Here is a 26,496-nt window from a genome sequence, read left to right as displayed (position 1 = left end):
CCAAGGTTATGAGACATTACATTGGCTGGATTAATTTAAATAATCAAATTGTGATATCAAGTATATTAACAGAGTTGTTTTAATATTCACGAAATTATAAAGTTGTTAAAATGTCAAGATTAAAATAATACATGGAAATAAATATCTTGTAGTAATGCATAAATCGATATTTCGACTCTTCTCTCAATATCCGATATGGTCTAGTGGCTAGGATACCTGGCTCTCACCCAGGAGGCTCGGGTTCGATTCCCGGTATCGGAAGAATCTTTTTGCATCTCCGAATTACATTTTTCTTCTTTTATAGGGATATTTTTTTCTAGTACTTACCAGTGAAAATGATTTCTTTAGACGGATAAATGATTTGTCCTTTGAGCGGAAGAAAAACGAACGGAATCTGAGGTTTCGTTGCTCCGCGACCAAAACTTGCCATCAGACATTCTGAAAATAAGTAAAAATAATACATTAACTAACGTTACTATATTTTAAGAGTTGACATAAAATCAATTAATATCATTATTTTGAGTATTTGAAGTGATAAGACATCATCACTCTACAAAAACGACTCTACATTTACATTTTAAGCTGTTTTAACCAACTTATAACTTCTTATAATGTTTGTTACTACCCAAGGTATACAATTAAGACATCATAGTCAAACAAATTATCCAGATCAAATTCTCTGACCCTTCATTGTCTGAGTAATGAGCACTTATAAGATTGTATTCATAATCTCTTGTCACACTTTTAACCTTTGACCCAGAAAATGACTTGTTTCCTGCCATGCTCTGCATCCTCAATATCCTATTTCAATTGCTGTACATTTTGACCTAAAACATAAGTATGATTCGTATATAGAAAGATGTTTAAAGACCCATGTCCCATACTATTTATTTCTTTATTTTGCATGGCTTGACATAATTTAATTTTGTCCGACTGTCTGAATTTCATACTTTTCAATTTCGAAACCGCGTTTTTCTGGAATATAAGTCTTGTTTCCGTAAATTCATAATTAATAGGAATAGAAAGTACCTCCTGAACATACAGTTCCTCATTATAAGAACCTAAAATGAACCCCTAGCTCTATTTTTTCGAGTACATTGATCACTTACCATCAATATGGTTGATGCAGATATTCTGGTCTTCTCTGAAGGCGGGTGTGTCTCTGCGACACTGGCACCTGCAGCCAGTATCATCAGACCCAATAGAAGCCAGTGCGGTGCCGTGGGAGACCTCCATGCAACGCGTGGGGCCGCATTCTCCAGAACCTACAAATTTAGAGATCATTGTTTGCATGAAACAGCCAAATTACTCAAGTTTTTGTAGAGATTTATAAATAATTACAATAATTGAAGAGATCCAAGTTTGTTGTTCGGACTATAGGCTATCTTATTAAACCGCTTTACTCCTATTGGACTTTCCAGCTCATTTATATTTGTCCCACATATTATTAATCTTAGTCACTGTTAACCTAGAATTTAGTATTTATTACCTTTTAGTGAGAAATAATCTCCACTGGCAGATCTTGTGATGTTTGCTAGCGCATCCTCTTCACCGGACCTGGAAGCGCCGGTCGCGGTTGCCGCTAACAATAAAATGAACAGCCGCGCCATCTCGCGCGCGTACGGCGAACCACTTCGGAAGTACGCTTTATTTGTCATTTTGATGTAGCTCGCCAGATGGCGCTGTTCTCAATCTGTTCACCGCCACCCATTACCTGCAATGCTGATTTCATGACTATCTGAAAAGAAGAGAAAATTATTTTATTACTTATGTTTTAAATCAACATAACACGACCTTCATAAATAAAAATTAAGGTTTCAACTAGAAAACATTTAAACTAAAATATTCACGATGAATGTTTAACATAAATATGAATTGAGAGAAAATATCACGACTGAATATTAAACGTTTTCGAAATCGTTGCTTTGAAATATTAATTATTCATGTGAACTCGGAAATTAAATAAAACCAGTTACGTGACACCAAAATTACAGTTTTCGCTAAAAATCCACTTTTACCAGTCTGTATCGTAGACAAAATAGATAGTTTTACATGAGTGTGTAGAACTTTCCATTGACATCCAATGAATATTTAAATGAGAAATCCTTAATTCTATCTTCCTCAAAGAAGATGTTAATTTTTTTTGTACAGTCATATAGTTTCTACTGTGCGTAACATGTAAATAATTTATTATAATAGACAAGCGCAGGCGCCTTGTAACTGTATCTAGTAATTTACGATCCCAAAGTTTGTCGGTACCAAGTTCCTTATAAAAAAGAGTCGTTAAAAACTCTTGGAAGAACCTACATGATTGGTAGAGCTATGTTGGTTGAGCTTTAGGAGTTTACTTCAATTTAATCTGTGTTGTATCCTCTTTTCCCGGGGGGCTGTTATAACCATTATAAGTCAAATTCAGAAACACACACCGAGATTCAGGTCAAGTATTCGAGAATCACACAAAAGCTTGTCTTACGCGAGAATCGAACCAACGACACGTTGGTTTTAGTTAAACTGGTGGTTGTAGAAATTGCAAAGCTCTTAACGTAGAGTCTAGGAAGATACATTTTAAAATAAGAAAGCAAAAAGCGTAATTAGTTAATTAAGTTCGAAATGCAATTCTTTTTCGTTACATTACATTACGTTACAAACATTCGTTTTTGTGGGATTAAAAAAATTAAAGTTAAAATGCAGTAAACCGTATCGAACATAACAAATACAGCTACCGGTCTAAGAACCGATTAACCCAAAAGAGAGTCCTCAATAAAATTCACCAAAGTCATTCTTAATACGATAACGGCATACTACAAAGGGCCGAATCATCGAGCATTTACCGAAGCCACGTATTAAAAACCCATCATTCAATCAAAAACAGCCTACAAACGTGAGAATTGATAGAGACGTTCACGAATTATCGATTTTATCGATGTGTAGGTGTGAATTGTCCCCACTTAAATATACAACGGGTCACGGGTTAACGCCTAGGGCGGTACCACGCTTATTCGACAACTCGATTCTCTTTGACAAAGTATTCGATTGTCGGTCGGTAGGCTTTGACAGATGGCGTGTTTATTCGTTTTATTGTTTGATGATGGCGATTTAACTTCCGAAAATTAGCATATCTGAGCGATGGCTGATTTATACAATGGGTTTAGGGAATGCCGACATTCATTTGTTAGGTGTTTTTTGTTTGATAAATCTGTGTTTGACAATGTTATGCTACTCGTTGTCGTTTTAAATTGAATTGATGGGCGGTTTGAATAAAGCTTTTGTTGTTTTAAGACGGATTACTGGTTTGTGTTTTTTTTTTAAGTTATCGAAAAAGGCATGTTTTATTTCTAACTTTTAATGTTTGAATAAATCTTAAGAGATTGTAGTTTTGCGAGAATTAAAAGTTGAACATACTTGCATAACATAAAAGCGCATAGGTTAACAGAAATTATACTTTATAGCTACGATTTTAAATCTAAATATTAATACGCGTACCGAATAACTTTAAAGAAAAAGTTTTTAAACATACAAACCAAAAAGACTTTACCTACCTATTAATAATGTCGATAAGCAGTTTCGACAGCCAAGTACAATATTCAATCAATCAATTTAAAAAACATGGGTCCCTCGCGTTACAACTAATTACGTACGTCTTAACGATGGAACATCAATAAAAGAATCATTAGGGACGGTTCTCAGCGAATGAGATGTCATTGCTTAAAAAAGCTTTTTTTTTTAAATGAACTGAGGTCATGGGACAATCAATAATAGAGATAAACCGAACGTCCACCGCCGGCTAAACTAAGTTAGTTTAGCTTAGCTCGCACACTTGGGCCAGTTTTTCAAACATGGTTAACTTCACGTAGCTTAGCTAGTATTGTTTGTGGTGGACGCACATGTATGAAAAACTGGCTCAACTACGTAAGCTGAGCTAAACTGACTTAGTTTAGTTGGCAGTCGACATTTGGATTTAGTCCGTTACTGTAGTTTTAGTCAATGGATGCGTGACGTATCCCCACGCTGTGCTTTTGATGTGAATAAAGTTTTCAGACCTTCACCCCATGAAACAGAAAAGAGTCCGTTCATCATCACATCGTCGTCACGTCATGCAGTCATATGCACGGTTAGCCTAGCGGTTGAGGTCATCACGCCAACCCCACTGAGCGCGACGTGTCGCGGGCTCGATCCCCACGTAGGAGAGGTATTTGTGTGATCCAGGAATGTTTGTCCTGAGTCTAGGTGTGTTTGTGCTTGTGACTTGAATGTTTGTGAAACCCGCTTTATTCAAGTAAAAACATGCTTTACTGAGAGAATCTCTTAAAAAAAACACGACAGAAAGCTGACACTTGTATACTTACCCACCCTTAAATGGTGGGACTCATTTTGGTTTCATTTTGATCCAGATGGCTGACACCCTTTGAAGAAACTGTGTAAATCCGTATTCATCATAAATTGTATCAGTCATAAAGATGGTGAAGGGGCCGGACTTCTGCCTTCTATTATAAAGACAGCGGAAAGCTTCCAAACTGTCATCTTGGATTAACATATATTAAAAATCTACTCTTATACACAAAAAAGGTAGAGTTCAGTGGGATGAGCGATGTAAATATGATAAACTGCAGGTAAAACTGCGGGATAGTTATAGACAAGTTTCACATCATAAAAAAAGCAAGAGCCTACCGGTTTTATATGACATATGGGAGCTGTAAATTATTAGGCTGTGCCCCCAGGCGTTCTCTGAATCAATAATATAATGCACTGTATACATTTGTAACTAAATTTAACATTTAAACGACGTGCCGATTGTATGAAAAGTTGTTATGAACGAAAGCATAAACCAAGTTCTCATATTAATTATGGAAATCGATAATATTAGAAACATCATTTATACTTTCGGAAGCGAAGGGAACTGTTACACCTACTTTTAAATTAGTATCGCTGATCAAATGAGCGATTGGACGATAAATCACGTTTTATTAAAGTCTGAGCAATACAAGGGACTACAAACGGTAGATCTTGAGTTATTTTTAATTAGTTCTACAGTACGGATAGCCGAGTAGGTAAGGTTGCCACGCAAAACCCAATGTGCGACGTGTCGCGGGTTTGATCCCCGCTTGACTTTGGGTGCATTTGTACAAGGGATCTGAATGATTGTGAAACCCCCGCGATACAAGGTTTAAATTCGTTACTGAGGGTGTCGTTAATAAAAAAGCAGATTTCTAATGTATACGTACTTGTGTTTCAGCTGTGTGGTTGGAAATATAATAATAATATCATGGGACAACTCACACACGGTCATCTGATCCCAAGCTAAGCAGAGCTTGTGTTATGGTAACCAGACAACTGATAAACTTACTTATATATTTCTAAATACATACATATTATAGATAAATTACACCCAGACACCAGAACAAATGATCATGCTCATAACTCAACATTTGTCCTGGGCGGGAATCGAACCCATGACCTCCGGTATAGCAGTCAGGGTCACTAACCACTATACCAACAGGCCCGTCTTATATGTTTATCGATAAATTAAATAAATTCGCAAATATATACGACGGCTTTCTAGCGATAAAAGTCTAGACTGCAGACAGAATGGGTAGCTGAATAATAAATAATCCAAATTAGAAAAATAAATAACTATATTATCTCGATCCAATCCGTTATTTTATACATCTTGAAGATTTTTGCAGATTCCATTGGAAATAAATTGTAATTTCAATATTTTGTAGAACCATTAGACATAATAACGTATTTTAATTATTACTATTATTCCAGCATAATGTTAGAGATGGATTCCATTAAGTATTATCAAGAAAAACTGTTAAAAGTTGATGACCTCAAAGTTACCTTTGAGAACAAGTTCAAAACATCTCCATAACGAACGTATAAAAAAATAACAGTAGCATCAAAGCTTCCGATACTTAACAAGACATTAACATTCAAACAATCGCTTATAGACGCTAAACGGGCAATCATAAATGATGATAGCCATAATCTATCACATCACGAACATAGGCCATCACAATAAAACAAAAAAATGTTTTTAGACCAATCAAATAACAGAAAAATATTTGAGTTATGTTTTCTAAACACCTGGGGAATTAAATTTCCAAGTATGGCAACACCAATATAAATTGACCTCTTTAAATACTTATACAGTGCAACGGTATATACCCATCTCTCTTCCATTCGTTCATTTTCGTATGTGCATCTCGCTCTGTGTTCTGAATACCTAACTTCTGGGAGGTCAAGATATATTTGACACTTATGTACAGTCATAAACGAAACGGAACGTGTAACGGCAGCTCTAAAAGGTCGGATCATAAGTCAATCCGAATAATAAAAATCATTATCTTCTTAACGTTTAGAAATATGGAGGAAACCGTTAAGGCTGTACCGATTGATTACTTTTTTATAGCGTGATGTTAATTTATATATTCATGTGGTACTACGAAGTGTCTGTCAATTGCCATTTCGTTTGTTGTTTAATTGTTAGTGATTGTAATCAAGACACAGTTTTGTGCTATTGTTGTTTAAGCGTTCGGGCGAGAGGTTTCGATTTCTGTTCTCGATTGTACTTTTGTAATGAAAGAATTAAGTAAATGGTTTATTGTAGTTGATTACGTGTTTCATTATTCGCGAAATGTATTCATCTGTGTTTGAGATTTTAAAAAAATACGGTGTGTGTGGGATGAGTTAGTTGACGTACGAGTTACAAGCCTGATAATCAAAAACAGCATTTGATAAGGAAAATATTAAAACTGATAGTCTCTTTATAAACTGAGAGTATATAGGATAAGTGCACTGTGCACGACGTGTCGTGGGTTCGAGCCCCGTGTTGTCAAAGATTTGTTTGATCCACTATGGCTTGCTATGGCCAGTCTGTATAGGGGTTTCCTTACGCTTGTGACTTGAATATCTGTGGAAGCCGCGACACAAGGATAAAACATCTTTGTTCGGGAATTGATTTATTTAAAAACAAAAATATTAATGATGATAAAGCTTATAATGCTTCTTAAACTGCTACGCAAGTTATTCTACGATTTAAAAGACGTAACTAGTACGGTTGACACTAGCTCAATCGCAGGTCGTTAATTTTGTGTCAAGAAAAAAAAACAAGTACCTATAATATATATTAAAAATTAAGCTATTAGTAAACTAGACCCCTTCGTTACTAGAACAAAATTTAAATACTAACGTGAAATAAAGTAGAGCAGGTAATAACGTCAAATCCACAATCACGACATTAAATCAAATTGACACACTTTCTACAAATGACACATCGGAAGTCAAAAATATATAGAACAGAAATAAATTATGCATTGTGACGCAATCACTGCGGAAGGATGGGATCTTAATTCTAAAAAAACTAGCCTTTTTTCAACACAAATTTACTTATTATTGTAGAATTCATAATTGATCCTTAAAAATACTAGATTTTTAATTAATTTTATTTAGCACTAAATGTCAAAATTTTAATACTGTTTTTCGACATTGTGAATATTTTACCGTTATTAATATTTCTTTTATTTTAAGTTTATTACGCCATAAGTGTCTTATAAATGTGCATTCTTACTTTTCTAGACTGAAGAGGGAATGGTGGAATAACTTTATTTTATAATTAATCTAAACAATATGTATGCTAGCTATAGAATATAGCACTGTTTGGGTTAAGCATTGGGACGTTACATAGTATTTAAAAGATCTGCTTTATCTATTATGACAAAACAATCCCTTTTACTTTACCTATTAACCTCTTTTTTGATGAAGATGAAGATGAGAAATAAAGACTTATTACCATTATCATTAGGCTTTGACTTAGTATTCAGGAAATCGAAAATAAACATACGTCGTATATGCTTTGCTATTCCGGTCGCTCTACACACGAGTCTACTTCCCACGTTATTTGAGCTGTTAAAAATCTAGTGTTTCAAGAAACGGCTTCAACTTTCACATCATTATTGCCATATTCTTTCAAGTTCATTACATCACATTTAAGACAGGATTAAAAACATTTTTGGTAACAAACCACTTCTTTACCGATTGCTCTCAATTTACCGTAAAGAGAATAATTTCGACATGTACCAATTATTTTCAATACTTTAATTATAATTTTGTTTAAAATTATTTTTTAATTTCAGTCTACTTTCATTTGGGTATCGTTTACCTTGTAGCCTTATTGGAGTGATCAAATTTTTTTTATCACATACCTTGGTACAGGGTCAATTGTGTAGGGAGTATTCAAAATTTCTTTAATCACTTATGAATATTGGTTTTACTGGCCATTTAGAAAAGTTTAGCATTATTAAATTGGGAAAGAATACTATAGGAATATTGTAGTGTTGAAATTTCTCTATATTGCTGAAATGGGATTGCAGTTTCGAAATACTGAACAAACATAGTCTCTGAATTCTTTTATTGCAGTTTTGGAAGCCACTGGCCTAATGGTTTTTGCTCTGATTAAATACCTAAACAGTTAGACCTAACCACATATATCATCAAAGGAAAGATTTTACAACTTCACGTAATTAAATATTGATCTCTCCTTAATAAAATTCTTATATAATTATAATAAATTTTATTGAACCACGCTTAAGTTTTAAAGATGAGACGTGATGTGATTATAGATAGAGTTTCTAATATGAAATGGCGAATAAAATTATAATTACATGTAAGTATATAAATATTTATATTACAGCTATTTCCTAGTTAGTTTCCGTGTTACGTGTTATATACGTGATGATGGTTTGGTGTTTTCACATTTTACAATTAATTCATTTATTATGTTTAAACCCTCAGGCTTTAATTTGTATTAACCCTACTAATACTATAAAGTTTTTAAGTGAGGGTGTTTGCTACTCATTCACGCTTGAATTACTGAACGGATTTAGTCGAAATTGAGTTCATAGATAGTTTTATAACCTAGATTAAATTATTTTTTTTCCCCGATATCATATAACCGTGTTTTCTAAGGCAAAATCTACTTTATAAAATTAAAAGTATCGGTCCCCTTATCAAACTATCTACAACAAAACGATTTCATAAAATAATGCTCATTAGCTTTACTAAGGACTTAAAAAAGTTTGCATGTGAATCTATATTTCTTGCCTTTGATGCAGACTCGATCACACAGCCGCTCAAAAAACATTTTCAACGCTCAATGGTTCACAAAATCCTTAGTCCTTGTTGTTTTTCAAGTATATTCTTAGAGCAAAAAAGGCAAGAAACGTTACGTTACGTTTTATTATTAGTATTAGTTATTTTATATACTAATCATTAGACTTGCGTAACATTTATTATCTTCGAGTTTTCATGACGCATAACATTGTGGGATTGTAAATATGTTATTGTTTATATTAGACAATACTCTATCTCATCACTAGACTCTAAACCTATTGTTCTAGTCTATGATCTAATGTGTGATCTTACAATGATTTTTTGTTGAGTATACTACTCATCAGTATTTTGGTAGTGTAATTTGATTATTTATTTTAAATGACGTCAAGTGTATTGTAAGTCGTAAATTCGTAATTTGATTAAAAAAGCATTTGATTTGTAAAGATAGACTTTATAAGCAATCGTTTCAGAATATAAACAATGTGGCTACCTGTAAATAGCACACAATTACTTGATTTAAAAAAGGGTTTGATAGTTAAAATATGGGTTAAAATTACATCTTTAACTGCATTACTCATGTTTACTTATTTAGTTCTAAAAACGGAACTCTACTACTGAGGCACGGCTATCTGCCCGTCTGTCACCCGGGCTACTGAATCTCTTAATTATTAATAGCTAGACGGTTTAAATCTTCTTTTCTATTGTCTTGTTTTTTTTCGTCACACTACCAGATTACCGGATTATTCTTCTTTAGCACATTTGTACGGAACTATCAGTATTGAGAGTTGAACTCGTACTTGCCCGTTTACTTCATTCAAACTTATTACTGAATGTGTAAACTCGGCAGTCTTGACAAATTAATAGTTTGTCATAATTGTATAATTTAGCACGTAAACAGTTTTTATCACGCATTATACAAAACGATGAATAAAACCAAGTCGTTACCTACAGCAATGAAATACATAAAAACAAACCCAATAGCCATGTGTATCATAACTATAAACGATACTCAATAAACCGATGCGATACACACTGGCCGTAAAAAGGCCCTCTTACCTTACAACTGGGGTACGGTCAGCAAGAAAACCCGTTTAACACAATCATATAAAAAAACTATTCTCAATTCCATACATTTTGATCGTTCTTTTTTAATAAGAAATTAGGTAAGGTTTACTTTAGGTAAAGTTAAAACGCATTAAACACAATTTTTTTTTTAATTTTTACTGGTCTGCGTGCACTTTGTGAATCTGCTTTGTTCGTTAACTGTTTTTGCTGACCGTACAAAACCCAACAATTACATACATATTACGTGGGGAATGTAATATTAATTCATGTATTCGTAAAACTTGTTCACTCGACGGACCAGTTAAGAGAACTTGATCCAGTTAAGTCACTATCACATGATGTAACGATGAAAGTAAATGCAACTATTATTTAAACCTTACTTATACTGATTTGCTCCAGATAGTTAACTGGTTTTGTTTGTAAAATTCGAAGATACTTATTGCTCTATCGTTTTTTATTAATGGTTCCAGCAATTCCATAGGAATAATAGAGATTCTAAGTTAAACGCTTGGAAAGAGTTGAAAACATTCAAAATGTTAGAAAAAATATACCAACTCCCTGGCTATGGTATGTTAGGGTTGTCTATAAAAGTATTAATGTTTGGCCCTGTGCTATTACAGAATGCTAAAGCAATCCGTTACTTAAATTTAACACACTTTATTAATGAAAAATGTTTTACATGGCCCGGCGATTAAAACCACATGATATAAAAAGTTCACATATTGGCAGAATATCTGGTTGTTTAAAAAATAATATATCTACTCGATATTTCTCTTCAGCAAAATGATGTTTTATCAATATGCAATGAACCCGATAGCAAAATAAAGAATGTATAGAAAACGTCTTATTAACCGAATCTTAAGCTTTTAAATAAATATTTATTAACACTACACACTTGTCTAAGAATCTTATCTCAGTATTTACCTAAATAAAAAGTTAAATCGAGAAACCGTAATATAAATTGAAACTTTTTACGATTAACTTGTCATTCCTAAGTATTTTGGTCTATCTCAGTCACTACAAATAAATTTAATCTTTCATTCTATTAGCACAGTAAAGAGAATTATTAGTCAAACGTCAGATTAGCATTCGATCTGCTACAAAAAAGATAGGCATTATTCGTCTTTTTTACTAAATAGAAAATGCTTAAAACGGTAAAAATTAACCCGTTTATGCTCTTTTAAGGCACACTTGACCATAAGTGATGGTCAATTTTGACTAAATGACGCATTTATTTTGAGTAACGGTCGATAAACTGTTGCACTAATTAAATAAACGTCTATTGTAACATAAATATATGAATATGTTTTTTATTCTGTTCTGTAAAAACGGTCATTGAGTTTATTAATAGGCGACAGCATCATTTGCAATGACTAGATTTTTTGTACGGGATGATAAATAGAAATTATTTATTAACATAAGTTCTACATCTTCCATTCCTAATAGATGTAAAATATCTGGAAAAGCCAAATTTGGCAAAATCTAGACATTCAGATAAAACTACTTTAAATTCTATGAGTAACATCATACAATATATTACGTACTTTATTACCAATTGACTTAAATCGATATAATAACTTAATCGGGTCCAGAAAACCGCATTTATTTTGCATGCGAATATCCTGATATCATAGATAGACATTTATGGCTAAACGGTTTTGCCATAAACGACTATTATTTTTTTCTAACTTCAAAACTTTCTATTAACAAATTAAAAAAAAAAGTCATAACTTCATCTGATATTAATTTTAAAGAAGCTTATAAATACATGTGTAATTAAATCACGCGTGTTATTAATAATAATTATAATAGGCTATTAATCATTACGATGTAGAGATAGCAAGGAGTGGCTAAGATTGACTCCGCGTCAAAATATTAAGGCGTTGTTATTAAATGTTTTGAAAAAGTTTAATATTTAATTATCTCGAAACTGGATAAGCACTAACTAGGTATTAAAGTTATTTGTTAATTATTTATGTATGGTCTAACGAGCTTTTTTTATTAAGCTCCTGTTTGAGTTTTTAATTTCTATATGCCGTTTATGGCAATAATTTACAAGTTTTAAACTCCAACCTGTCTTGAAAATTAACAAGTATCGAGTATTAACTGGTATAAATATTTTTATTTGATACAAAGTTTCCTCCATCATTGACTAAAACTTTATGATTATTAATCAAACATTTCTGTTAACAATACACCCACACATAGCTTCAAATTGATAAATGTGTGAAAGTCAAATGCGTAACGGATAAATTGATTTGAAACGGTCGACATGACAGAGTTCAGGGATCGACAGACAAATTTTGACAAAGTGTTAATTAGGCCCTACTATAAGAGGCCTAACACACTAGAAACACTACTCAAGAAGGCAAAAGCCCTGGATTAAGTCGTCAGATTATTTTGTAATGTCGCGAATACAAATCGGCAAACTCTTTGATTAGCAATGTATTTTAATTTTGCAAGTAAGCTAATGTTTCTACCAAGCAATTAGGGTTGTAATAGATTATGCTATGCAGCTCTTAGTTCTTTTTTAGTATCAGTAACCGAGCTCATTCCATACCCAAAAATACAACAGTGAAAATCCAATAAATCTTACAAAAAATGTCGACTTACTTATTTACGGTCTGACGTTCAGATTGTGTGTAGAGTCTTTAACTTCGGGCCGTAATGTATGAATAAAAGATGAGCTATTAGGTATCTTTGATAGTAGAATTGACAATTTAAGAATAATCTGTGGTTTACGATGCCTAGTAGTCTGTTTATGTCAATGGCCGCGAGTTTAGACAAGAATGGCCATTTGTAGAGTCGATTTTTGATAAAATGTTATGTTTTGTAACTCAATATGTGTGAACATCAAGAGTAAAACTATAAGTGAAATATTATGTTAACATTTTTTGTTAAATAAGTATAAACGAAATAATAATTTCAACACAGATAATGCCGGGTGAAAATACCCATCAAAAATAACCATTACTTAAGTACGCCACCCACTGACCCCACAATTACAATTTTTATTTATGTAATCATGAATCAAATACTATCATAAAAACATACAGTCGTCAAATCACGATAATAAATTAACATCTAAGTGTTACATATGTCACGCGTGGACCATTAAGTTGTCAATACGATGCATGTAATGTGGCAAGTCACATTATTTCTGGGCATTTCATGCAATCACATAGCATTAACCAATGTGTTAACGTTAACAACACGTTAACTACCAAAGCGTTAATAACGTCCATTACGCAGGTACTGCACACTTAAAAAAAGTTTTATATTAAGTTTTTTCATGGTAAAAAACGGGTCGAGTGCGATTCGGACTCGGGACGTTAAAATAAGGTAAAGGACCACAAATCGATTGGTTCTAAAATCATTTTTAGTTTGGAAGGGAGATCTTTCATCATTCAATGTGTGTCTTAGCGATTTTCAACCAAACCCATTGTTCTTCGGCTTACGGCACGCGCAACTCAAATTCCATCGGAGATTCTAAAGCAAGTTATCCGACGCATTTTTGAAGTTATGTCAAAAATGCATTCTTGACAGATTAAAATGACTTAGCTTATGCTTAAAACGGTTCTACAATATTAACGTTGCTTTTATTTATATGGCCGGCCGTAGCGGGAAAACTGTTGCAAGTAAGTTGTTAAAGAAAATGGTGATAGTGGAGTATGTCGTAAAAAGATACTTTGATGTCAAAGATAGTATACTTAGTAGTCTTAAAGTAGAGCTATGACCTGAAGAACGAGGGAAAATTTACATGTATATAAATGTTATGAGGAAGACAAATTAACTCTTAGTCTTGTCTAAATACTATATAATATAAGATCGTGATATTTCGGTTATCATTTTGTTGTTTAACATATTTAATGAACCACAATAGAAACTAGACAGAATCAGGGTTTAAAATTATTTTACTTCATAGAGTTAACAATTCGTACAAAATTTTTTGACGTTAATTTGAAAAGCAAAATATCTATTCATTAATAAGCACCATCAGTGTATCACACAACCAATATTCCACACAGCCATCTGCAAAAAGAAACTATTCAAACCGGCTTCAAAATACAGAAATACAATTATTAGTAATTATCACACCTCACAAATCACGAAAAGGATATCAAATAAATCGAAAGATTCTAATCGATCAGTTTTTCTATTGGCAACACCATAGCTAATAGGGGAAAGCTGGCAATAAAAACAAATGAAAAGCGAACTCCGCGGTAAAAATTAAATACTTTCGAAATTCGAATATCAGGTCAGTGATGCGCTTAACTCAGAATGTATTATGAATATTTTAATCTGATATTTTAATTTCGTTTAAAAGTATCCTCAACATCCGTATAGCTACCACGAATAGATCCAATAAGCCACGAATTCTCCACGAAGCGTATTAATCTTTACGTTCAGAAACTATGCTAAAATTTACATTCACAACTAATTTATTTAACTAATACGATATTTAATAAGACGAATATATAATGGATATGTTATTGTGGCTATAAAGTGTTTGTTGATTGCTTATTAAATGTACATCTGTATTTATGTTGGATATAAAATATTTTTACAGATTTATTTTCGCTAAAAAAATATTTTTTTCCTAGCCTTAATCTGAAAATCCTAGTCTCAGACCGGCCTAAGGCTACCGGGATGCTTCTCCACTGTAAACAGCCGCCAAAGGAGAAAGCTTTCGCAGACTACCACGAGAATGAATATAATCGTCGGGATCACCCGAACTACTTTCGGACCCGACCGAATTCCTTAATCATGAGTTGACATAGCGGTGCTATGATATCGTGTCACATGTGACAATCCCGATAAATGTGCGTCAGTAAACAGTACTGATGTAGATACGAAAAAGATGGTACTTTTAAGTACCAATCTAATTAGCGGTAGCTTCAATAGGAGACTGACCGACAGACTGACACTAGTTTTTAATATTGTTCATATATAAATTGTTTTGACGTTCAAAAGTGCCATATACTGGTCTAATTAAAATAAAGGAATTGACTTTGACTGACTGACTTAATTTTGCAAATAAAGCGTTCTTCATATTTATTCAAATAGTGAAAACAAATCACATAAGTACTATCTATAATCTGCAAAGCCTGTATTATTTTAAACAACTGTCAAAAGTTGCTAATATCTTATGTCTCATAATTCAGAAATATCACTGTTTGAATACAAATATGACTTATATAAATAACTTTAGCTAACCAAATAACAGGACTGAAGTTAAAAATAGAGTCACCGGTAATTTCGGTGTTGGAAAAGCCATTAGAATACGAGAAATTAATTTTACATTCGTATATGTAAATAAAACCATCATCTAAATAATGGCTATACCTTTTAAGTGTCTAAATGACCTCAAAAGGAATGTATACTTTCGTGTTTTGCGGTTTGAGGAAAAACAAATGAACTTGATTTAGTATTAACGTGTTAGATAAATCACATAGACAAAACATTTTTGCTAGGCACGAACAATGTTTTATTTTCTAGGTCATAAGGCTCATTTTAGTATTTTGCTACATTGATGTGCAGTAAACCACAAAATGATTTTCAAAATATCTAACAGAACTATCAAAAGGATATGTTATTCAAAACATTGATCGTTGAATAAACTTTCTATAAAATTCGCAAAAAACGAATAACATTTTTGAACGAAACGCACGTGCAGCTGCGTGGGAAAGTAGTTAATTAAGGATAATTATTTGGATGTACCAAACATCGTTAGCCAGTAGTTTTCTTTACATATTTGAAGGAATGCTAATTTCTGCCTGGATGGGCGAGTGTTATAGGGGTCGACGAGGGTCTAGACAAAACCACTGGGCACGAAGTGTCGTTGGTTGAATACCTGCATAGGAAAAGAATTTGTCCACTATCCATGTTTCACTTCAAACCATTTCACTAAGAAATTCAGATGTGAGTAATTAGAATTTGTTCAGTGTAGAGTTGCCATAAAAATTATAAGTTTATCTTAGAATAATAAATAAAATAACTTATGTTGGGATTAAGAGCTCATTTCACACAAGATTACTAAATGATGTAACGGTTTACTCACGCGTATTTATCGGGGATGCCCGACTAGTTTCGGACCTAACCGGAGTCCTTAATCATGAGCAGACGCGGCGGGATCGCGAGTTCGACCCGAAACTAGTCGGGCTACCACGATAAATACGCGTGAGTAAGCCGTTATTATAATAATCACACAAGATTGTTGATTATCATCTCAAAATTCAAGAGATTTCTTTACAAGGTAATCACACGGCAACAAACTTGTCGATTCGTATTCAACAAGAGGCTGATGCAAGCTAGTGACGTACAAACTATTTACTATAGCAAAGTTCGTGACTGCTACTAATATAACTACCATTTCCCATGGGAAGTGGCAAATGGCTTGATTGCTGCTATGGGAAATTAAATTGATATCTTAGGCGTTGGTTGGAACTTAACTGAAGAAAATTTCTATCGTTTTGTATCCCAATATCGGGTGATTCCGGCACACCCGCTTGCTATTGCTAAGGTGAAGAAAGTCTACGAGGATTTCCATTGGGTCACAAAAAAATCTCTACAAAACAGTAGCTCAAATACCTACATATATATATACTTGAAAGTATCACGTCAAATAATCGTTTGGTACAATTCAAGTCCCAGAAAAGACATGTAAATGGAAGTACTGTTTTTTATTACCGGAAGGAATGTCACCAAACTAAACTCGACGCACTTTTTCGCTAATAAAAAGCTCACATACACAATATAAATTATGCTTACTTCTTGACATGGAAAAGGACAGGAAAAGCAGCTTGTAACCTTAGGTTTTATAAAACACAAGAAATCCAAAATTTTAACTTGATATTTTAAAATACTATCATAATAATATGTCAAATTTTAATATGATAAGCTTCATAATCCTCTAGTAACCTTGAGTGCCACTTTCTTCTATTCATCTATGCTCTATGTTCATACAATCAAGCCAAACGTGATGTCAGCGTCGGTTACTACTAAAACAAGTTCTACACATAAATATTAACTAATTATTATTAAATATTGCTAATGCAACACGTCTCCCGCAGAGAACACTTCACGAAACACAAATAATAGCTGAGACTAGATTTGTAAATATTTGGATAAAGACAGAATTTTATCGCTTCTTAAATTAACATAGACAGAACACGCGTTTGTTTGTGTAAAATATGTAGAGACGATTTTCATGTTCAGTTACCTGCGACGAATAATGTTAACGGTATCCTATTTGTTATCTATTTGAAATCGATTAGTTATTGAACTTAGTAATTCATGTTCCTTAATAACTTAGTTCTTCTTATTCTTCAGTGCGTCAACTAAAAGATTGTATTATAATTTAATTTAAACTATGTTAGCGAAAAGAGAAATGTAGAGTTGCCAGGAAAACAGATGTGTCTAGTACGCTGTGGTAGAATTTTTCAGATTTTCGAGGTATACATTAGACTATTAGACGATTGAACTGTTATCTCGTGTTCTAAAAGTAGGATCGAACCCTAATCAATGAAGGTCGGTTAAAATCACTTTTAATGTACACATGTTCTATTATTTTACGTATCTATGTTCTTTTCGAGACAGAACTATCACGATTTACAATTACTGTTCTACACGTGTACAATGAGCCAAATCAGTTGAAAGACTCGTTCAGCATTTCTGAAAAGAATCATTTTTCAGCTGTGGAAGCGTGATAACGCAACACGCAATGTAGAGCGGTGTCTCTTTTATAACTTTAGTAATATTACTTTAAAAGTTTTGTAGTCGGCCTAAAAATGAAAATAAATACAATAAGTGATTGCAACAGCCACTAATTTCATTACTTTTAGACCATTAAAATTAATAGTCTTTACGCAAACATATAACCAATTAACGCTATGCTTTAATCTTCAACAAGCCAACTTATACCGTAATGTAATTGTTTTATAATTTTTTCCCCTGACTAAACAGCTTCTGTTACTGACCGTACTGTTTCTATTCTCAATAAGATGCTATAATGTTCATCATGAAGCTGTTTTTTTTTTTAAGATCGCTATACACTACCGTTGTAGCGTAAAACTTGATTCAGACTAACGAGGAATATCGTAAGATTGCTATACACTACCTAGCCACCCAGCTCGGGTTTCAAAATTGACGTAACATTGCCAGCAATGTATTACAATTTGCGCGATAGTTCTTGCTACGCTTAAAGAAACTTTAAGTTATTAATCCCGGGATAATACCATCGTTTGCTAATAAAACAGTAATCACACTAAAAAGTTTTATGATCATCAAGACATCGTTTACAAAGTAAAAACTATTCTCTTTCTCATTGTTCTGATCACTACTTTGAACCAATTAATTATCTGACTAATTGCACCCTTAGATCCGCTCGAGAAAAGAAATATAAATGATACGAGGAGAGTTAATAAGTAGCATGTTTTTGATTCGGTGTGCGAAATGTTTTTAAAGGCGGTCAAGTGCGAGTTGAATTTGCGATAGGATTCCATTAAGGAAAACTAGTCGGTTACAACATCGGATAAAATTAAATATTTCACTCATATATCAAAATAGAAAATATTTCAAAAAGACGTTAAGGTAACCTAAGGTCTCCAAATCACATTAATAAAAGGTAACAAATGCCTAAAGTAAACAAGTCAAAGAAAACTCTACGACCTTGATCTATAAACATTAAATCGCTCAACCGGTAACCCAGGTCAGTTAAACCAGTATACATTTCTATTTTTAAAATACACCAAGCAATATTCCGAAATACCCGATCGAACGAAAATTTTCCATAGATCGCGGCATCGTGTGAAAATTCCAAAAGATGAAATGCACCCATTAAACCGTGACGTTACTGGTGACCATGTTTCGTCGAAGATTATAAATTATTCATTAATCGAAAAGTCATTTGTTTTGGCGCGTGTCATTTTATTTTCAACTAGCTGTTGCCCGCGACTTCGTCCCCGTGGGTAGAAGATATAAGTTATGATTTATACCTGCCCTGTTTTTGTTCACATTTTCCATTGTATCTTCGCTCCTATTAGTTGCAGCGTGATGGTTTATAGCTTAAAGCCTTCCTCGATGAATGGTCTATTCAACACAAAAAGAATTTTTCAATTTGGACCAGTAGTTCCTGAGATTAGCACGTTCAAACAAACAAACAAACTCTAGATTATTAATAAATAAATTTAATCAAGTATAGATTATTGTTACTTGTGGTTATAAGGAATTTGCCTGTATTAATACTTAACTATGAAGATCTAATTTAATGTCTAATCTAGTTTGATCGAACTTTTTTGCAAATTCTCAGCCGTGCTCCAAAAACAGGGTTCCATTTTCCGGAACCCAAAAAATATTAATTCTTGGGGTTGTCTTAAAACGTGCCTTATGTTGAGTAAGTTAAAACCGATTAAGTAAGAGTCAAAATCGCGACGATGAGGATCACGTTTGTATAAGTACAAATGCATAAAAAAATTGCGACATCACATTTTATTGTTTTAGTGGCAGTTCAGTCGGTTGTGAAATTTTAACTGGCTAGCTATAACGGTTTCTTATACACAACCTGGTGACAAACACACATATGGATGTGCTTTAGTAATTGGTCCAGTTTCCACCCTTTCAGTACGGATTTCTGAGCTTAGAATTAAGTGACCTTTTAGTATCTTCTTTGGATTTACTGAACTGATTTTGGTAACTGTCATATACCTATAGAAAAATAGGTTATTTGTGAATGTAAAAGGCATAATGTTAACCTGAAAAATTCCTCTCAGTGCAGTTGGCACAAATCATATCATACAAAACAAAATGTAAAAAATAGAAATCTATCAGCAAACGAGCCTTATGGTGTTTTAAAATATAATTGTCCTTTGAACTATAATAGCATATAACGATAGCTATAAACATTTAATTGCATCAATTTAAAAAAATATCGGATATAGAGACATAAAAAGCAATAAAAATCTTTACTTTTGCCTATGGCACCTTGTACTAAAAGCTTTCCATTCTTAGTTTTATTTTATCGATTTGATTTTTTTTTAATTCCTTATTCGGAAGATATTTTTTTACCGTTAACTGTTAGTACATGTGTCGATCCTCGACTCCTACTTCCAGGCAAAAGTTGATTGATGTTGATGCTTGATAGCTCTATTTTCTAGACATTGACAAAAACATAAAGGTTTTTTAGTGTACTTCTGCGACGCCGATGAATTTTTTGATGCGTTATTTGAATTATCGTTTTGTTTTTAGTACTTAATTTAAGTGTAAATATAGATCCTACTTTTGTCAATATTAAACAAACATTCTAGTTATTAAATATGTACTTCTAAACATGTTAGTGAGTAAATATTCATTTCCAGGAATAAATTTACAGCTAAGTTTGATATGTCATCAAATGTAGCTTGAAATTAATATTTACATGGTGCAATTCTTCAATCTTAGACCGCGGAAGGCAAACGTATCATAAAAACTTTATTGCGCCTTCATGACGTGAAATATCTTGATGAATGATACACCTCTCTATTACCCACAACAAAAACACATTACACCACATAACAGCACAGTCGGGTAACACTAAGTAGGTTAACCATTTCCATGTTTTGACTTGTAATTAAATAATTATGTAAATGCATTTTTAATTTATTCCGTGATTTAATTTAATAAGAATCAATGCGCCTCGGTGTAACGTGTTTTTAGGGTTTAATTAAAGGTTTAAAACTTGGTTTAGTCGGTAGGAAGACATGATTGGATAATTATGTGGTATTAAGAGGTGTAGCAGAATGTAACGCGTGAAACCGAGTACAGATAAAAGGTTCGTTGAGAATTATTGTGTGAGTTTGATACATTGCCGGATATGATACGCAATTATTTATACCAGAGCTGTGCGGCTGTCAATGTATTAACAGTATTCTTTAAAAATTGTGGACTGAGGTTGTAAAAACTAACTCCCATCGTAAAACCTGATTTATATGAAGCGAGAAATATGCTACAAGTTGTCTTACATTACCAGCGATGATATTTTAATTTTGATACCAGAGCTAAGCTGCGCCGTAATGTATTGCAACTTGCAAGTTATTCTCGCCTCGTTTGAACGAGCTTAATATGTGAATGATTTTTAGCAGAAATATTTGAATAATATTTTGTTTTGCAGGCTTCTATGTAACTCAGTAATAAACTATTGAAAAACAAGCTTAATGACGTTAAACGTACGTATTATAAGTATGTTCATGCCAGATTCACGAAAGAAAATGATCGGAAATGACTGTCCCAAAATCCATACTAACATTGCGTACCTATTCAAGTTAACGACAAAATCATAGACTTATTAATTAAACATCTATAAATAACAATTCTGGGCTTACGAATGATTTATGTTTAATTGATGCGCCGACACTTTTTGTTCGTTTTTTGTGCTCTATGTTGTAAAAACTCGGGTCAACTGCAGGTGTTTTTATCCCATACCGTTATTTTTTTCTGTCCTATCATGTTAAGCAACCCTGCCTGTTAAACTTTATCGTATTACACTTTTTGTGTAGATTCAGGTTGACGTTACACGATAATTTTAGAGTAGAGATTTATCGATACAAAAAAGGTGTGAATGTGTCTTTATTAAGCCCGCCTCTATAATATTAGAAGCGGCACGTCACTACTTTTTCTTGCATTATGGTGAAACCTTAACGAGATCGAGTACTTGCACGTTCTATATTTAAATAACTTGACCGTTTTGCAATTGTTATTACAAACTGCCAGCTTTATTTTGAAACAAGCTTTTAAGAATAATAAAATTGAAGATAATTGATTTTTAAACGAAATCGAATGTTAAATATTTTTTTTAGTTCATTTGTGTTAAAAGACTTGTGTCTGTTTTTAATTTTTTTTAATGTTTATAAATATTTTTTTTATGTTGTATCATGTTGAAAGCAAAATTACATGGTAAATCTATTATGTTTAAACATAATAGATTCTCAAAGGCACCTTAAACCAACATAAATAATAATTCAGAATCTACAGTATAGAAATCAGTGATGCGTCCATTTATCATTTACATCAAATAGTATACAATGTACATTACCATCGGAAACCCGTAGGATTGAACCTGTTAACCTGTAGTCAATGCATCGGTTGTCAATCTCCCCGACAGACCATAAACTGAATGTAAAGAGTATCATAGGCACTAAATCTTTGCTTAGTGGGCCTACCGTCATGTCATAAAATGATAATATTGTTGTTGAGGGAGCAAGATAGCGCTATACACGTTACAGAGCGACGTCTCTTTTCAGCCTTTAGGAGATACGGTACGATATTATAACTATTTAATTTGTTTAGTTTTTGGTGGCCTTGAGTAAAGGGATGTAATATTTTTTTTTTTGTAATAGCTGACCAGGCAAACGTTGTTTTTCTATAGGTGTAAATTATTACTAGTGAAATTTTCGGAGGTGGTTATGTTGGAGGTGGTCTAGAAATATAGTATAAATATATATGTATGTAGATTGTTGCCGATTTCTAGTCCACTAAGCATATGAACATTCATAAAAATCTCTAGCCGTTTCGGTGGTGTACAGTAACTAAAACTACGATACCAGATTTTCATTTGTAAGAAAACGCACATAAATAATAATAAGTAAATTACAAAAAAAAGGTGTATTTTGTAGTACTCTACTAATATTTATTATTATACCCCTAGATCTTCTACTCAAGGCCATCAATGTCGTAAAAACGTTGTTATCAAAACAAATTGATCGCGATTAATAATAAAAAGTATTCGTCTAAAATATAATTATCTACTTGAATATTTAATTTTATAAAACCTTTACGTATCAAAAATCTTATTATTTTAATTATTCTTCATGACTCAGATTTACTCTTTAATTTTAATAACATAATAAACCTCTTTGCTGATAACATGTCGCATTTTTAATAAAATATGATTTTGTAATTTTATTTTTATTGTTGAATGTACGTGCTTTAATCTCACAAGTCAATAAATTATATATTCCAGAATAATTCGTGGATATTTTTTTATTCTGTAGCTATATCTAATTGATATAATAATTGCTTAATCTTATATTAACGTTGATACAATTTTGGAATAAACCACAATATTAAATACTTTTTTATATTATACACTATTTTAATGTTCTGATTTAAGATGAACAGTTGTCATAAATAAAGTTTGTTATTCTTATTATGTTATGTCAAAATAGGCAATTAAATTCAAGTCTAGGCTTCCTTTAAACAGAGGCCTGACAGAGGCAAATTAGCATTTCAACATCAATAATAAAAGTTAACAATACTTTATTTTATTGAAAACCCGTTGGCGAATACATATTTTATTTTAGCTTCTATAAAATTTTTGATCGATTGATTTAAATATCTAGCGACTTAAAATGGCTTTTGTATGTAAATTAATATACTATTATCTTTCAACCTAATTGTTTATGTGTTTAGTAGACATAAGCTTTGACTATATTTTCATTGTTAAATAAATTGATGTTTTTCTCACTTATACACGCTACTTATTTAGATCAATTAAAAAAAAACTACGAATATAATAAAAACTATTTCAAAAACTTACCGAAAATCGTCACATATTTATCCAGTTAAATCCCCAAAATGGTCGGTAACAATCCACAGAGTTTATTCAGACAGGCACATAAAAAAAACAATCACATTCTTTTTTTAAACGATCGTTTGACAGCGTTGTCAACGGTCCCGCGGTTTTTGACGCGACGCATCGGCCTGAGCGAGCGGCGGACAAGAGTGGAGTGTTGCTATTGCTTATTCTGCACAGATAAGTTCGACCCGACCCGCCCTAAGCATATCGCTCGATTGGGGATCGATTCTCACGTAAACAGAAACACGGTCAGCTGTATCTATCGATAAAATATAAAACCTCGTTATAGTGGGGGCGTTAAGCAGATTAATTCAGTTTAGCTTGTTTTGATTGGTGCATAAAGAATTATGTTTTGCATGTTTTAGATAATATTTGCTGTACAAATACTTCCGTATATTATGCGTTTGGCGGAAAAATTTTGTGTTGCTAAATGTCATGGTATAACATTTTAATAACAACTTTTAATCCGCAACTTTATCAGTATTAATTTTCTGACGTGCACGAAATAAGAGTATAAAAATTAACTTGGTAAAATAGACTATTTAATAGGCTGCCAAATGGGTCTTCAACTTTTGACCTAGTCAAAGTTTTGAAAACATGTAACTAGAAAACTCTCACTTTTGACAGCTTACCATAAGAAATACCTTTAAACCATTAACCTTTAATTAATTCTCCTTCTAATAACTATAATAGTTATTAATATATGTATTTACGATCTGATATTAAACGAATCGATTATCGCTTCAAGTTTATGTTAAATCGTATCCTCTTCACTTTAGTACCGGACACATGGAGAATACTGAATAGTGTCTTCGAGCTGGTTTCAGAAACAACCATCTACTTAAAAGCCATTTAAATATAAGTCGTTCTCAGAGGTGTATTTGTCGCATCATTACTTCATTACGTCTTGAAGGGTCAGAGATATAAAAATCTAAAAAAATGTTTCTGTGTATTCGGTAATGAGTCTTATATCAGGTATTGATTCGAGATTAATACGCTTGTCTCTTAAATAAAAGATAAATATATTAAATAGGTACATTTTTCTTGTACATAATTCATTATTATGAACATTGATGCAATCCCTTTAAGTCATATGTATACTTATGCTGGGTATATCCTACATCTTTACATAAATTTACTTTAACAATAATTCTTAAGTTTTAAGTTACATAATATAAAAATATTCCATGACATAATTTCCATCTACTTAAAGGATACAGTTAATTAGTTGTTTTACCAAACAAGTTGTACAAAGGAGTAGCCTTATTTCCTAATTACTTCTTTTAATTAATTTAATTTTGACGGCATTACCTTTGTTACGTATGCAATCCGACTTTGATTTAAAGTACTTTAATTACCAAAAGAGTAGTCAAAAATGTTTAGTAATTTGGCACCAAATGATCTAGTGACTTTATTTGCGCGGTTCTAAATGTTATTCCCATGGAAAGGAACCGGCAAGAAACTCCAAGGTCTTCTTTTATATCTGGCTGTCTCTGCGCATGTAACTTAACGTTTGTGGCACCCAGTGACACAAGGATTGAAATCTTTAGAGCGGGAGTAGTTAAAAAAAATACATTTGATTCAATTTTGTGCAAATGGAAACAAAAGTACGTTTTAAAATTAAAGCTACATAAAAATTCCTAGTGCTTACATTTTAATTAATATTTACAAATATGTAAGTACTCGGTGTGACGTTAATAATTTACCGTAAAGAGTCAGCTATTAAGAAATTACTCCTATGGATGTTTAGCTAAGTCACCGCGGTTGAAATCGTAAAACAATCTGAAACGTCAATTAAAGTATTTTTAAGAAGGTGTAGTTGAAATCGACTCAAAGACTATATCTTAGACTGTTTAAGTTTTACCTTTAAGTATGGGAATTAAACAGGCCAAGCGCGGGATGAACTCGCGAACAGAGGATTCCCTACAAATTTTGCTCCCGCGAATTTTAGACCGTAAAATCCATAGCATAATCTTGATTTTTTTTTCATTGTTAATTGCTACAACAATACTATATGGTTGAAAGTTTAAACTTGGCTATCACGCCTATCATGGTTTATGTGTTTGGGTCTGTTGACAGGCGGGCGGAAAGACGGACAGACAGACGGCACTTGTGTGTGCCTTAATAATAGCGCCCCGTTTTCACACTTTGAGGAAGAAACCCGTGTACGAATTAAGCGCTCAGAGATTGAAAGTGAATGATATATACACGGTAATTTTTTAGTCGTCTTACAAAAGGAGCCCAGTTCATGTATCCAACGTAAAATACCCCTAGGCGCGATTATTATTTTTTTATCATCAACTAAGACATTAAGTACGAAGAAAAATTAAACAAGAGAAATCTGAAAATACTCTTAAAAATGATAAAAACGCCGCTGCCCGCGCCCCTCACCATTGTTACAAGGCTCGGACCGCGCTCGCAACCGAGCTGTGTTTCTAAAAAACTACGAATTGCATCATAATTTTGAAAAAAAATGCATTTTAAATTTATTCAAATCTAATAAATACCTATTTTTTTATGGTGAACGTGTTCTAGTCATTGGATAAATGAACTGGGCTGCTTTTGTAAGACGTCTAAAAAATCACGGTGTATGTATGAATATAGGTACGCAGACATCTTTATATTACTATGTAGTACCAAATCAATGTGAAGTTTAAGTGAAAAATAAGACAGTAACGTTAAAAAGGCAACTCAAAAATACGACTTTAATA

At 32.8% G+C, this 26,496-nt stretch overlaps 1 protein-coding gene and 1 non-coding gene across 2 annotated transcripts in view; one reads left to right on the top strand and one right to left on the bottom strand.

Moving 5' to 3' along the window:
• LOC113504441 overlaps positions 1 to 24,976 on the bottom strand; it is a 34,436-nt gene extending 9,460 nt beyond the window's left edge. The window contains exons 1-4 of the mRNA XM_026886728.1: positions 23,747 to 24,976; positions 1,490 to 1,738; positions 1,110 to 1,265; positions 328 to 438 (exon numbers count right to left, since the gene is read on the bottom strand). Of these exons, the coding sequence (XP_026742529.1) occupies positions 328 to 438; positions 1,110 to 1,265; positions 1,490 to 1,658 (436 nt within the window). The 5' untranslated portion in view covers positions 1,659 to 1,738; positions 23,747 to 24,976. The remainder of the gene's footprint in view (positions 1 to 327; positions 439 to 1,109; positions 1,266 to 1,489; positions 1,739 to 23,746) is intronic.
• Positions 190 to 261, top strand: Trnae-cuc. Its single transcript has one exon. It is a non-coding gene; the product is annotated as a tRNA-Glu (tRNA).
• Positions 24,977 to 26,496: the final 1,520 nt, after the last annotated feature.

This window comes from Trichoplusia ni, chromosome 2 (genome assembly GCF_003590095.1).
Source record: "Trichoplusia ni isolate ovarian cell line Hi5 chromosome 2, tn1, whole genome shotgun sequence".
NCBI classification, from domain to species: domain Eukaryota; kingdom Metazoa; phylum Arthropoda; class Insecta; order Lepidoptera; family Noctuidae; genus Trichoplusia; species Trichoplusia ni.
Note: the sequence above shows the minus strand (reverse complement) of the source record. Positions and strands in the feature narration are given on the sequence as shown.